Below are 14,940 nucleotides of genomic sequence, written 5' to 3' on the forward strand. Positions count from 1 at the left end.
CTTTCTGGGCTTCGACTTGCATGGAACTGACTCGGTCCGAGTCAGGAACTGACTCGGTCCGAGTCAGAAGGCTGAAAACGTTCTGACACTCTGATTTGATCCGAAAACGATTTTTCCGACCAAATCCAAGTCTTCCTTTCCGAAACTTCACATATAAGTCCATCCCTAATGGTGTGTGACCCTGTAGGCCCATTCGCAGTGGCAGCAGCCTCGAGAACCATTCCCGATCTATAAGTCATGGTTAGCCTCTAGCAAGACGCCATGACCACCCATTTAGAATTGAGTTAGAGGTGATCTAACCAAGGCAATAACAGCTCGAGTTCTGATCCTTTATCTCACGATATCATGTGTTGAACAAGGGCATGGTTTGAGCCACCCTTCAAGTTCAACCGCTTTCTCGTCTTGGCAAATCGACTAATAAAATAGATGCAACTTCATCTATAGCGTGGCCACGCATTTTCATAGTCCGACTTCCACGAGAGGGCCCAGCGATATCTCTCCTATTGAGGAGGTGATAAGTCCCATATTGCATGTCTATTATCTCCATATGATTTGTGAACGTATCTGATCAACGCCGTTATGATCATCCGGTTAAAGACGACGTTTGACGCAGTCAAGACACGCCACTCCTCATATCAGATACTCTAGACATCTCAGGTCTAAGGATCCGAGAACGAACCGTTGTATGAGATTCAAGTCATGACTCTGTCCATGTGACAATCTCATGCGGGTCAACCAGTCACTCGTTCACAACGAGTACCCATGATTGTGATATGCATCCAATGCATCAATCACACCTCATGCTAGTCTTAATTCATCATAGTTCCCACAATGATAACTGACCAGGGAGTTTAGAATCATTCTATAATGATTCAAGGATGCCGAAATATAACAAACATGCCAATCATATAACGGGAATGTAATGCATTCATAAACCAATGAATCAATACAAAGTCAAAATGTCATATCACGGATCATCCTAGAGCATTACAACCAACATGACTCTCCTAAGACCACTAGAATCAGAGAGGTATATGAATGAATCGAACGCAATACAATTAGAAATATACGAGAGTTGTATAGGTATTGGATTATACGTCCTAAGATCAGTTAAAAGAATTAATTGAGCTACTTATACCAACAAAATATATTTAACTACCTTTCCGTTTGCTTATCGCAGAAAAATTTCAAAGTTAAGTATATTCGTTTTGGATTAATTTAAATATGGATGGCATAATGAAAAGTTTTTTTCATTATACACGTGAATAAGGACAAAATACGATGAAAAGTTTCGTGTTGGTGTATGAGAAAAGTTTCAACGTTTGTTACATAATATATTAACCATAGTTAACTAAACTATATTTATAATAATTTTATTAAAAATAAAATAAAATTTTAAAAATCATATATATATTTTTTAAAATATAGATCAATTTAATATTATTATTATAATCTAAATTTATAATAATATAATTTTTAAAATAATTTTAGGGTGATAAATTGTAACACCCCGAATTTCGGTAAAAGGATTAAAGAAATATAAACCGAAATTAACTATGCTTGATCAATGGAAATGAGATGATTAAGCGTTAAGTCCTTAAATTTCGTTAACAGGATTAACGAGGAATATACCATGACATGAAGCCGCTCGGACGAATCGGTTTAACGTGGAAGACCACGCCGAAACGAAGAAGAGAAAAGGAGAAAATTGGCCAGACCGTCCGGTCTACATCCAGACCATTAGGTCTAGAGGAGCCAGTCCGTCCGGTCCGCACTTCCAGACCGTCCGATCTGACGAGGCGAGCTCAATTCACGCACCGCCTCTTCTTCTGCAGAGTCACCGCCGCAATTCGAGGTTTCTCCGGCAAGTGACACCTCCTGCTTGATCCAAGAGCGGCCCAACCTCCTCTGCACGAGCTTCATTCTCTCACTCTGCTCACACTCAGCCCACAACTCGCTCTCACCCTCTCCCTTGTGTTCTTGCGAGCTCAGACCGAGAACCCCCAAATCGGAGCTCATTTCACGTGAAAATCGACGGAAAAATTCAGTAATCAACTCTAGGAAACCCCAGAAACAAACTCCAGGGCTCAAAATCAACCGAGGTGAGTATTTCAGATTAAATTTGAAAATGATAATCAAATTGAAAATGGAGAATTATGTTCTTTGAGTGCAATTCATGCATGTTTGAGCTTAGATTTGAGTTCCTAATGTTCTCTAGATCGTTTTGAGCTATAGTTTGTTGAATTTAGTGCGAAAACATGGAACTCGGGATTTCTCGGAGCATTAGACCCGACGGACCACTAGTGGACCGTCCGTTCTAGGGTTTGCAGGGTCTCAGGGAAGAAGATGAAGTCCAGACCGTCCTTCCATAACCTTCGACCGTCCGTTCCAGTTGGTTCCAGACCGAAGGGACCAGGCGACGTGAACCATCCGTTCCGCAGACCGTCCGTTCTAGGTCTCTGTTACCTCGTTTTGGCTCGGATCGTCGGATCGAACAAGATCCGATGCAACTGACCCTCATACTCGACCTACCTTGACCTGTTTCTTACCCGAACCTCACGAAACTTGAATGAAACCATTCTACGGTAAGTAAAATCCTCTGGACGAGCTGAATTGGTAATCAGATCTAAATTAATACCCCTATATACGTATTATATATATAGATTCTTTCTTAAACCCTCAAATAATTGAACTTTAGCTTGTAAATCAATATGTAGTTCAAACAAAATTAACATATACTATCCTTAGATTTAGATTTAGATGATCTAAGAAATCTAGATGAATATCTATCTATCTTCAGACTCAACCCGGATTCCAGATTACTAAGGAGTTTTTCCATCCTTAACGATTGAGCGTCTTGGTTTACAAAGTTTGAATCTTTTTATGATAAACCCTTGTTTATCAAGACGAACATTAGTCAAATCTACCAATCACTGAAGCCCATCCGATCAATTCCGACATTTTTTTGCACATTCGACAACATCCATCAACCTTATGATCCAATCTAGAATCATAGCATAGAAGATATCACAAGAACAATTTGCTGGATCTTTAGCTACTGCTTACATGTTCTTCATCTTCATGATCTCTAGCTTGATCTGTGTTATCTCCATATGGGCTTTCAAGAACTGCATTCTCTGCGACTCGATCTCCTTCAAGAACTTCATCCGCTCCTTCTCCATCTCCGCCGTTTGTTTCAGCTTCTCTCTCTCCGCCTTCTCATATACTTCAATGAACCTCAGAGTCGCCCTCGCCAATTCTGTCATTTCTCTCCCTCCTCCCATCTTATCTATCTTAAACCGCTTCTCCGGCGGCAACATCAGCGGCGGAGGCAGACTATCTTCGGAGTCGCCAGAGGTCTCAGAGTCAGATTCCGACCTGAACTGTCGTGGCGTTGATTTACTACACCTTTTCACAAGGGCTTGTTGCTCCATCTGGCGTTGGTACAGATTCGAACGACTGTTCGTATGGATTCCCATTGGAACCTTCTGGAAGGACTCTCCTCTACGACGGCCACAACCGCTGCTTGGGAAATTCGCGGTGGCTCCGATTAATCGGTCAAGCTTCTCGAAGAAGACCCAACTGCTGGGGCCACCACCGGCGGCCTTTCTCGTCTTCTCTTGCTTATACCTCTTCTTCACCGTATCGATCCTGTTCTTACACTGTACATTGGTCTTCCCATACTCACCGAAACCCGCCATGCTCACGATCTCTACCACTTCTCTCCAGTGCTCATACTTCAGATTCCCTCTGCTCAGGAACCTCTCCCCCCAAGCATCGATCAGCACCGCTGTCGCTGCTTCACTTCAGCAATCCTCTCTCCCTCCGCCGCAACCAGAGGCTATGACATTACCGGTATTCCATCCTCCTCCGACCTCCGCCTCCGCCTGGGCGAGAGGCGTCAACGCCGAAACATCTGGTAAATGGAAGGTCGCCGGAGGAATCTCGTCGTCTTCTTCCATGGACGTAGCGAGTCGCCGGATTCAAGAGACCGGAGAATAAGGAGATTAGGGATAGGGTTCTTGATCTGGATCGAGATCGGAACAAGATTCGAAGAGGAGGAGGCTCCGTCATCGGAGAGAGGATAAAGTTGCCGGCTGCGCGAATCAGAATGCACGTAACTGACGACGGAGGGAATTTACCAAAACGCCCCCCGCGCTCCTTATAAACTATTAGTTGGAATTTTGAATATTTTTGCCTATGTAAATAAAAAAATTAAGATAAACAAATTGGTCGCAACATTTTTAATTTCCAAGTTGATGTGGATTTTTATAAATCAGTTTATTATAGATACCATAATGTATTCATTTGCATTATTGATTTAAAAGCCTAAAGACAAACCACGTAAAAAGGGATTATTTATTACACTCGTATATATATATATATATATTCACTTCAAACCAAATGCACATCCCAAAAGATGAGCCTTTTTATTTATTCTTCATACATAACACCGAACATCATTTATTGGTTTCAACATTCTAACACCTATTTATCATCATCACATGATAAAAGAGTCGACCCCTTCAACATGGTTCTCGCATCCAAATTCCATGGTACCCATGCCATAGATATCATGGGTTATGGCATCAGATTTGCTGTCCATATCCGTACGGAAAACGACCGGAATGTCCGAAGGAAGTGACATAAGCTCCCGGAGGTTGTGCGGTCCGACAACTTCGGGGGTGGCTCCCCACATGAGATGGGCAATTTGGGAGTTGGCTTCTTACGTCAAGTGCTTGCCGTCGAAGAATATGTGGGCTTGTGGCTTGGCACATAGGCTCTTGGCCGTGCAGCCGCTCCCGTTGTAAGGTCCGTGTCGCAACAAGCTGCGTTTCCTGCTGTAAATGCTGCAGTAAAAAACACACAAGAAATGGATATAGATCATAGTTTAGGACAGTTTTACCTATAAAAAAACTGAACTTCGGGACTCAACTGATCGATGGATCGGGTACCCGAGTACTAGTATATAAGATGACAACGGTTATAACGTTTCGAGTACTTAACTCGGGTAAACGCTTAACATGTATATGATATTTAATTTGAAGAAATCGAAATTTCATATTAAAATTTGGGTTCGAATATCATGAATATTCGAAAGTTATATCTCGTAGATCTGAAACGTTCGGATAACCCGGAAATTGCATGTATCTAACCCGTGCCGACCCCTGATTTAGGGTAAAGGGTCATCTTGGTGCGCAGTTAAGAAGAAAAAGAAAAGCATGTACCGTAAGTGTTGGGGAGGGCAACTCGGTTATGGATGGAGATGAAGAAATCGTAGAAGGAGAACTGGAAACCCTTGAGCTCGAGTGCGAGTTTATTCAACAGCTGAAGGAGCTTCTTGTTGTGCAAAGCTACCATTTCCGACGGAAAATTCACGCACTTATCTCTCCCTTCTCCGAGCTCTTGTTTCGTGTTCGGTAAGCAACCCAAAGGCACCAGGTTCTGGAAGGCGAATTTCCTTCCTCCGGATCCATATACGCCTTTGAAAAACCAAACCCCGATTCATAAAAAAAAAACATCATTCCTCGAAGAAAATCAAGAACAACAGAAGATTCATCAAAGATTATACCTTTATTGATAGATTCTACTCCACAGCGAAAATCAAGAACAGGGTATCGATAGATTCATCAAAGTTTTTACATTAATCGTTTGAGTCTATCAAAAACATCATTCCTCGAAGAAAATCAAGAATAGGGTATCGACAGATTCATCAAAGTTTTTACCTTTACCGATTGACTCTTCAAAGAAAAGCAAGAACATGGTAAAGAGAGATATATTCATCAAAAATTTTACCTTTATGGATGAGTCTATAGCAGAGATCACTTGATCCACAAAAGCATGCTTCTGATCATTAGAGGGGCTAAGGTTGTTCTTGGCGAAGTCAAGGTAGTCCTCGCCGCCAATGTAGAACAAGTAGATAACTTGAGATAGTTCTTTGTCACTCCATTTCTCCTTGTTTTCATGGAATTTCATCACTTGCTCTTCCAATTTCATCTGAATAAACATACCAAAGGACCTTCAATCATTAGTGTCCCCGATTCCCGCACTCTCACAAGATATCATTGACAGTAACTAAATTGAAATTCTGATGTTCAATCCAAATCACGACTTAGTTTGGGGTGTTCTCTCTTTTGAGCTGAATCTTAACGGTGGAATCTTACCGTCTCCAGTGGAGAGCCGAGGACGGTGGCTCCGGCGACAGCGAAGCTCGCTCCGTGAGAGAAATCGGACTTGGAATCGAGAATCGGAGATATCCGACGAATGCCCATGAACTCAGCTGCCAAAAACAAAAACAAAAGTTTCAATTTTTAGGTTTCTCAGATCGTTCCCAAAATCGACCCAATTTCTCTGAGATTCGTCATAGTAGCTCACCCAGATAGTCCGGCACGACAAGCCCATCGGACCACCGCCTGGTGGCACTGCGAATTGCGACTCCGTAGGGATGAGCATTCGCCGGAACTAAGTTTCCGGCGAGGAACTGTTTGTTTCCGACGTCATAGAAATCATCGCCGAAGATAAACAGAGTCTGGGCTCGGGACGTGGTTGGTAGGTGAAGAAGAGAGACAATGAAAAGTATGAGGGAGAAGAAGCGGGAGTTTGAGTGCGCCATTGGAGAGAGAGAGAGAGAGAGGGGCTGGAGGGGGGAGCTCTGTTTTGAAGCTCTGAAGACGATACTTGATTATGGTGAGTACGCAGGTGACTGTCTGCATGGATTATTGGGAGGAAACAATATTAAAAAAAATACTATATTTACAAAAAATTATATTTAAATATCATTTTTGCATCTTTTCTGATTACAAAAAATAATTTCTTACCCAATAAACCAATAGATCATAGTAAAAGAAACCAACTTCTCAATATTTGACTATTATAAAACTCTTTTTTATCCCAAAATAAAATTTCATTTTATGGCGCCTCGAAAAATTACAAAACAATTTTTTTTATAATCTGAAAGTTTACCGGTTCTTTAGTCTGATTATATTTTTCAAAGAATCGAGGAAGTCCATGTGAATATCCCTTTCCAAATGATGACTCGAACCCGGATAAAAATGAATTTTACTTCTTTTCTTATCAGTTGAGTCACCTAATCTTAAATAATTTTTTTATTTGACCTGTATATCTACATTAGTACATATAATTAAAATATTATACTCACATTTTAAAAAAATTATATATTTCCAACAATCAATAAATATATAAACAATCAAAACTAATATCAAAATAAATATAAATATATACATACATAGATATATATATATATATGTGTGCATATGTATTACATATATACATACATATACATATGTATAATATTCATATACATATATGATATATATAAATATATTTGTATAATATATATATTGTGACGCCCGTAACCCGTTTTCCGCTCCCGAGTTGCGCCATATGGACACTCAAACCATATATTAAAATAGCGGGAATTTAAAAACATTTTATTTTTATACATACGCAGCGGAAACAAGTATATGTTTAACAACCCACATACAGTAGTATACACACCAACATAAAGACGGTGAACCCGATATAATACAAAGTACAGTCACCATCAACAACAAAACATCACAAGACCGAGAAAGAGAAAAGTACATGATCCGGAAACTCCTCACACGTCACCAGTACCCTCGTCCTGCCGCTGCCAAAACTGCTTCGAGCCTGAAACGTTGCATAACAACGTCCATAAGCTATATGTTTAGTGAGTACTTCGGGTTAAACCTGAAGATCATACTCAAATTGCAAATGGCCAAGTACAACCAATAGTATACACACAGTAGATATAAGTGTATACATATATACACACCACATGTCATCAAACACAGTTCACTCAATTGCACGAGTAATCACCTATCAAACACACTCAGTCCGAAAGACAAGCTATCGGACACAACCGTCAAATCCTCTCTATGTGTATCACACACATAGGACACCGCAAGGATCTGGTAACACCAGATCAGGACATTTATACCAGTCATAGCTCGACCCATCGGGTCTCTCAGTAACATCAGTACCGTCAAATCATCTCCACGTGTGCATCACACCCGTGGGTAAGGACTCTCCATGTGCAACCCACATCCCCCGCTCTCCTCGGCAAATGCCGGAACAATAAAAACACGTCACCCAGTTCCCTACTCCATAAAACATAACATATCAACCATCCCCTTCGATATCGATGTCACCTCTTGATACCAGAGCGCCAGGTGCCTCCTCCAGGCCACCACCGACTATGTCGAGCGAAGTCAGTACACAACTGACAACCTCTCACCGGCCGTCCGCCATGGAAAAGCTCATCAGACCCGAGCTCAGGTCTTTCAGAGTCTTTCCGCACAACCTCATCGGGAGAATCGCTCAATCCCGAGTCATGGGTAAATGTGTTGCTAGTCTCTGCCGGGAGAATCACTCAATCCCGAACCCGTTCCATAGCTAGTGGAATGTTGGCGCGGTTACAGAGTAACCGTAGGGTTTCCTCAACCCCGTGATAGCCGAATCACTCAAGACTATCACGTGTATCATCGGCTCCAAGCTATGCCCGTAGGCAACCAATCACAATCATGCCTCCTCAATATGAAACCTGACCCGGGTCGAAGATCACAAAGAGGAGATCTCAAACAATGCAACCGTCGGGATATCACGTCACCCGCTACAATCACACGCTCAACCCTATCCCGGCCCTCCGGAATAAAGTCTCACGCCATGCCAACTACCCGATTCCCCAATCACACACACGCATATATTATTATACTTTTAATCATATATACATACGTCCTTACTTATCCTTTTGGTATATCGTTTCCATTACGTTCATTCTATTCTTTTATCCTCCGGTCCGATCAAATTGGGTTCCGACCATCTCGGATTACCAATTCATCTTGTTCCAAAGGTTTTCTTACCGTAGATCGGTTTCATTCGAGTTTTGTGAGATTCGGGTAGGAAACAAGTCAAGGTTGATTGGGTTCAGGGGTCGGTTGCGTCGGATCTCGCTTGAACCGACGAAACGAATCGAAAAAAAAGTAACAGGGGTCGAGACCGGACGGTCTGCCTGTCTGGACCGGACGGTCTGCAGGCTCCGGAACGGGCGTTCCGAAAACCTAGACCAGACGGACTGAGGGCTCTAGACCGGACGGCCTAGAGACCTAGACCGGACGGTCTGAGGTCGTCTTCTTCCTCGCGAACCTGCAACCCTAGACCGGACGGTCCCAACCTGGACCGGTCGGTCTAGGCGAACCAGGGACTTTCGGGTTTCGCATTTTCGCACCAAATTCAACACGCTATAGCTCAAAATGATCCTAGTAACATCAAGAACTCAAATCTAAGATCAATTTCATGCAATTTGCACTCAATACACGCAAATCTCTATTTTCAATTTGATTATAATTTTCGGGCATAATCCGAAACACTCACCTAATTCAAATTCGACCTTTGGGCTTTGTTGGGGAAGTTTCCTAGAGTTGATTGCTGGGTTTATTTGTGAATTTCGACCGAAATCGAAGCTTCAATCGAAGCTCAAACTTCCGGACTTTTGAGAGAGTTTGTGGGAGAGTGGTAGGCGAGAATGACTGAAGAATGGGCGGACTTGGGGGCAAAATCCCGCGTCCCAGATGAAGCAGGAGGTGTCCCGGAGCAATCAGGAGGTGTCACGCGCCGGAGGGAGGCCGAAATTGCGGCCGTGACTCAGCAGAAGGAAGAGGCGGCGCGCGATGTCCGACTCAGCACCGTCAGAGCGGACGGTCTGAATACGCGGAACGGACGGTCTGCTTGCTCAGACCGGACGTTCCGACCTGTTTTCGCCCGTTTTTCTCGCTCGTTTCGGTCCAATCCTTCGGGTCAACTTGGTTGGGGTCTAATTCAATATTTTAGGGATATTTTTATGGCTCATCTTTGATTTTTCTAAAATTCGGTTTGAAAGTCGAATTTACGGGTTATTACATATATATATATACAGTGTATATCCAAAAAAAATTAGAATAAAGGTAATAATATTAATATATATAATGTAAAAAATTAATAAAAATATATAATTATAAAAAGGTTTATATAGCACTAAATTTAACTTTAGTATAGAGTATTTAACAATTTTATCTAAAATTTTAGAAAGAAATTAAAATTTTTAATTAATCAAATGGGGGTATGTGGTCCCAACCCTTTGTATTTAGATCGGTATATATATATATTGATATTTATGTAAATATTTATTGAACCTAGAATTATTTTAATTTTTTTTAACAAAATCTGTGTAATATTTTAAACACGTATACGTGGTTATCATTTAATAAAAGATGTCAAATAAATATATAAATTTTTATTTTTATCTAATTGATACCCCAATAATTAAATTATTCTAAATTTCTAACTCACATATTAAATGTTCCAAATGGATATCCAAACTCATGAAATAAAAATTAATTAATAATTTCGATTCGTTTTTATGTGGATATTAATATCTAATTTATACATTTTCGATCATATTCGAAGTTAAGAATTATTGTCGATTTCGTGAGTTTTATTTTTTATATTGAAAATTAATATCTAATTTATACATTATTTTCAAAGTCGAGATTGAGAATTATTATCGATTTTATGAGTTAAACTAAATTTATGAGTTAAGCTAATCAATAATTTATAGGATACAGGTAGGGTGTAAAATGGGTGGATCGGGTTGGATTCGGTCCAGGCTTAGTTCCGACTTAGATTTTTTGTGTCGGGCTGGCTCATCCACTTATTTTTCGGGCCTATGATCAGTGCTCGGAGTCCGACCCTATAGAGTTTTGGGCAGATTCGACCGGATTTTGGGTTTTTCTATTTTAAAAAATAAATAATAATAATAACAACAACAACAACAATAATATTGAGTTATTTAGCAATTTTTTAAAAATTAGTGACTAATTAACCCGTATCTAGGGGTGTCAATATAACCTGAAACCCAAAACCCGGTCCGAAACCCACCCAAAAAATTAAGGACTTGTACCTAATAATATAGGTCCGATAAATAAATAGACGGACCGGTCCAACCCAAAAAAATTCAGACCCGAATTGAGTCCGATCCGGAACCCGCCCGACCCGCCTATTTAATCCGAAAAAATATTATATTATTAGATTTCTTCTTCACTCGATATATGACATCATATAACATTATATAAAATTTTTATTTATATGTTTCATATATATATATATTTATATTTCAAAGCAATTTGGTTATATGTATATATATATTAAAGTCTAAGTTTTAAAAAGTGTCTATACCTTTTTTTTACAATATAGAATAAGACATAAAGATAAAAATAGATAAATTCTGAAAGAAAGAAAAAATCAGTATTATTTGTTTTGATTTCTAAACATTTTATTTATCTCTTTCCAAATGAATCTTTTATTCAATAACTTTTGACTATTTAAGAAATAAGTAGCTGAATCAGTCAAATAGAATGGAGTTATTTCATATCTCATATAAAAATTAAATTATCCACCAAAAAAAATTAAGAGGTCAATGTTGTTTGTTGTACAATAATAGGCTTAATAACTCCTACTCGGTACCCATGAGCCATAAAAAAACTCATCGAGAAAGAAACGACTCTCTTATCAATTTATCTGAAAAAAATAATAATTTTTTCATAAATTTATATTATTTTATTTTGACAAAAAAAATTTTATATTATTTTAACTCAATTTTATAAATACCCTGTTATAAAATGATGTTTGTGACATGTTAAAATCAAATATGCCACTTTTTATAATTTTTTCTAGATCTATTACTGATCGTTAACCTTAAATACTATATATAAGAAATATATCTATCAAATTCATAATATATAATTATATTTTAATTAAATATGGTTTAAAAAAGATAATCTTGTTTAAAACTAAGTTAACCAAATCAAATGTAAAAATAAAAAATAGAACCATTTCTGTACTAAAACTCAGTTATATTCTCTAATTATCAAAAGAAAAAAAAATAACGAACATATTTAAAAATATTAACTAACCTAAAAAAATAAAATTTATATACTATAATATTAAAAAAAATAGAATCTAAATAAAAAGTAAATAGAATAGAATCAATTACACCCCTAAATTTAGGCGCGTGCATAAATGGACGGAGAGAACAAAGCTTATAGTTCCTTTTGTCGTGACAGTGAACTTGTGATCTATCCTTTTTGTCAGACTCAGAGCTACTTCCCTCTCCCAACGCATTGAATTCTATTAAATATTCTCATGGTCCATTTCATTTGCCCTCTGTCCCCGGCTAATTTAATTATGTATGCCTCATTAAATTTGCTAAGCCTACGTGGCTTTCTTTTATTCCGTTTGCAGTATCACCACTTGGCTTCAATATTTATGATGACACAAAAATCAGATATGAACATTAATTGTATACCCATTTTTTTCCCACGTGTTGGAAAGAATGTCAAGAGTTAAAATAGGATTATATATGTAGTTTAGTAGGAGTGAGCGTTTAGATATAGGGAAAATCCAAAAAAAAAAACACTAAACTTTTAAATTTTGACAAAAAAAACATTGAACTTTTTATTTTATCAAATAAACATTAAACTTTTTAAGTTTGACAAAATAAACACTTAACTCATCTACGATTATCAAAATGAACAAAATGAATGATGTGGTCCAATGAGACGCAAACACGTCAGATTATTTTACTTAGTTTTTTTTTACAATCGAAAAAAGTTCATATATTTTTTTGAATCACTAAAAAAGTTTAGTGTTTTTTTGATAATCGCAGAAAAGTTTATGTATTTTTTGGATCATTTAAAAAGTTCAGTGTTAATTGGAGACACTGAAAATAAAATTCGTAAGTTCTGTATGAAAATTTTGATATTCTTAATTAGATAGTTGATGAGGGCGCCTGGTGTGCTATCTATGTATACACATCGAATCATTATATATAATTCATGGAAACAACATTCCAATAAATCCAAGAAATTATTCTGTTTTTTTTCCGGATATTTTTGTTTAGAATAATTAAACTTTATAGGATTTTTTTTTTTTTGCAACTGTTGAATTTGATCGAATCATATTACATTTAGATTAGAGGGAACAAGAGAATCACAACCTTATGGCAAGGGTCCTTATGGTAGATTGCAGATTTACGACATCGGGACCGAAGTTAGGTTTCATATTTCCTCTTGCAATAAAACTTGGGATCACTAATTTAGATTCTGGAGGACCGATCGATCTGTGTGGTTGAGTTATTGACACGTGACAAAAAAAACAACAACAAAGCAACCTAATTTCAATGTTTTAATCTCAATGTATTTGGAGTTGTTTTAGTGAATTTAATGTTTGTAAGAAAAGTGTATTAGGGTTTTGGTTCATGCAGGACACGCAAAATACGACTGTATTGAAAACGTCGTCTAGAAACTCTTCCATTGGAGAGAACATAATTATTTTCAATTTAATTTGATCATAAAACAAAATGTGTATGTAGAAAAATATTTAAAAACGTAATCGATCGGCTCTTAATGACTTTATACCTAATTATGTATATTGAAAAGACAAGAATCATTTTCAACATGTCACATTCATTGGATATTCAATCTATCCATAGTTGTTGTGTTCATTGATGTCTTTTTACTCATACTTTGTGATTCAATGGTTTAGTAGTATAGCGACGGATATCTGCCGATAAATGTTAACCACGGTTCGAGATGCGCGCACACATGTATTTTTTTTTTGTTAACGGTAAATGTATATTAATCCATTTTTCTACAACCAGAATTTAATCCGGAGTTTAGAGCAAAAGAAACAACTCAGATATACTAAAGAGAACAAATACAATAACTAATAGCCATCACGATGTGGAAACCTTAGTGATCGCAGCAAACCGTTGAACCGCCACAAATCCTAGTCTCAACGAGACATTCTCGGTAGTAGATGATTACTTAAATTTGTCTTTTCCCTTACAAGCTCTATCGACTAAGGTAAAGTCAGTTGGGTCTCGGAAAGTATAAGCAGCAGATCTGGAACGAAGGATACGCTGAGCTTCCTTGATCATATCATTTTCATTTCTTAGTCTCAACGAGCACACACATGTATTTGTCGTATATTCGTTACAATATTGTAAATTTTCACAAGTGATTTCTTGTGTCCTCCAAATTATATAGTCAAGTATATATTACATAGTTTTGTACCAAAGTGCTGATATATGACATAACCTTTTCTCCTTTCAAAGATATTTTAGGACAAACTAGTTAGACTTGGAGTTTAGCCAACATATCTATACTTGGAAAATTATATAGAGCAAAATGTGTGAGACCTGCCCCTTACTCTACTAAAGATCTTATTCGTTATTGCAATTTGTTCAGACAATGCTTTTTTATAATACGAAAACTCAATATACTTTCGACCCAATTACATCTCTTAGATGGCCAAAGAATCTCATATAAATACTTCTGTCAAGCATATGTTTAGATAAATTTTGTTAAATAGTTATGATCGGTGCATTATTATTATTTAGGGAAAATCGCCAAAAACATCCTGTACTCTTATCACGTCAAAAGAAAAAAATCTTATACTTTTTTGCTTACCAATTAAACCCTATATTTGGTGTGACTAACCTATAAAATCCCGAACTTTTTAACAATTCACCGAAAACCTCCCGCGTCTACCAACTCAAACAAAAATAATGATGTGGTAATGACATGACTTCCATGTCATAGTCACATCATCATAATTATGCCACATCATCATTTCAAACAAAATTTAAATTAAATAATTTATTTAAATTAATATATATGCATACAAATTCACACATACAAATATATATTAAATATAAAATTATTTATAACTAATAAAATATATATAAACATATCTATAATATATATATATATATATATTATAAATAATATATATACATATTATTTTTAATATAATTTATAATATATATTGTAGATATATATATATATATATGTGTGTTTTATT

The 14,940-nt window shown here is 37.4% G+C and overlaps 1 protein-coding gene and 1 pseudogene across 1 annotated transcript; both read right to left on the reverse strand.

Moving 5' to 3' along the window:
- Nucleotides 1-3,062: 3,062 nt before the first annotated feature.
- LOC104810581 (trihelix transcription factor ASIL1-like) lies at nucleotides 3,063-3,962 on the reverse strand. Its single transcript, XM_010536929.1, has 2 exons — nucleotides 3,854-3,962; nucleotides 3,063-3,748 (listed from the first exon to the last, which is right to left on the reverse strand). Exons 1-2 carry the CDS (start codon nucleotides 3,960-3,962, stop codon nucleotides 3,063-3,065), a joined length of 795 nt encoding a protein of 264 aa, XP_010535231.1.
- Nucleotides 3,963-4,389: 427 nt separating this feature from the next.
- Nucleotides 4,390-6,637, reverse strand: LOC104810383 (annotated as a pseudogene).
- Nucleotides 6,638-14,940: the final 8,303 nt, after the last annotated feature.

The sequence above is a fragment of the Tarenaya hassleriana genome, unplaced genomic scaffold, assembly GCF_000463585.1.
Source record: "Tarenaya hassleriana unplaced genomic scaffold, ASM46358v1 Cleome18, whole genome shotgun sequence".
NCBI lineage: Eukaryota > Viridiplantae > Streptophyta > Magnoliopsida > Brassicales > Cleomaceae > Tarenaya > Tarenaya hassleriana.

What these genes read in the sequence shown, in the direction of transcription:
- LOC104810581 (XM_010536929.1), bottom strand. Translation starts at nt 3,962, where the DNA reads ATGGAAGAAGACGACGAGATTCCTCCGGCGACCTTCCATTTACCAGAT. An exon ending in CGGAGGAGGATGGAATACCG is followed by an intron (nt 3,749 to 3,853) that starts GTAATGTCATAG and finishes TCCTGAGCAGAG; the next exon opens with GGAATCTGAAGTATGAGCAC.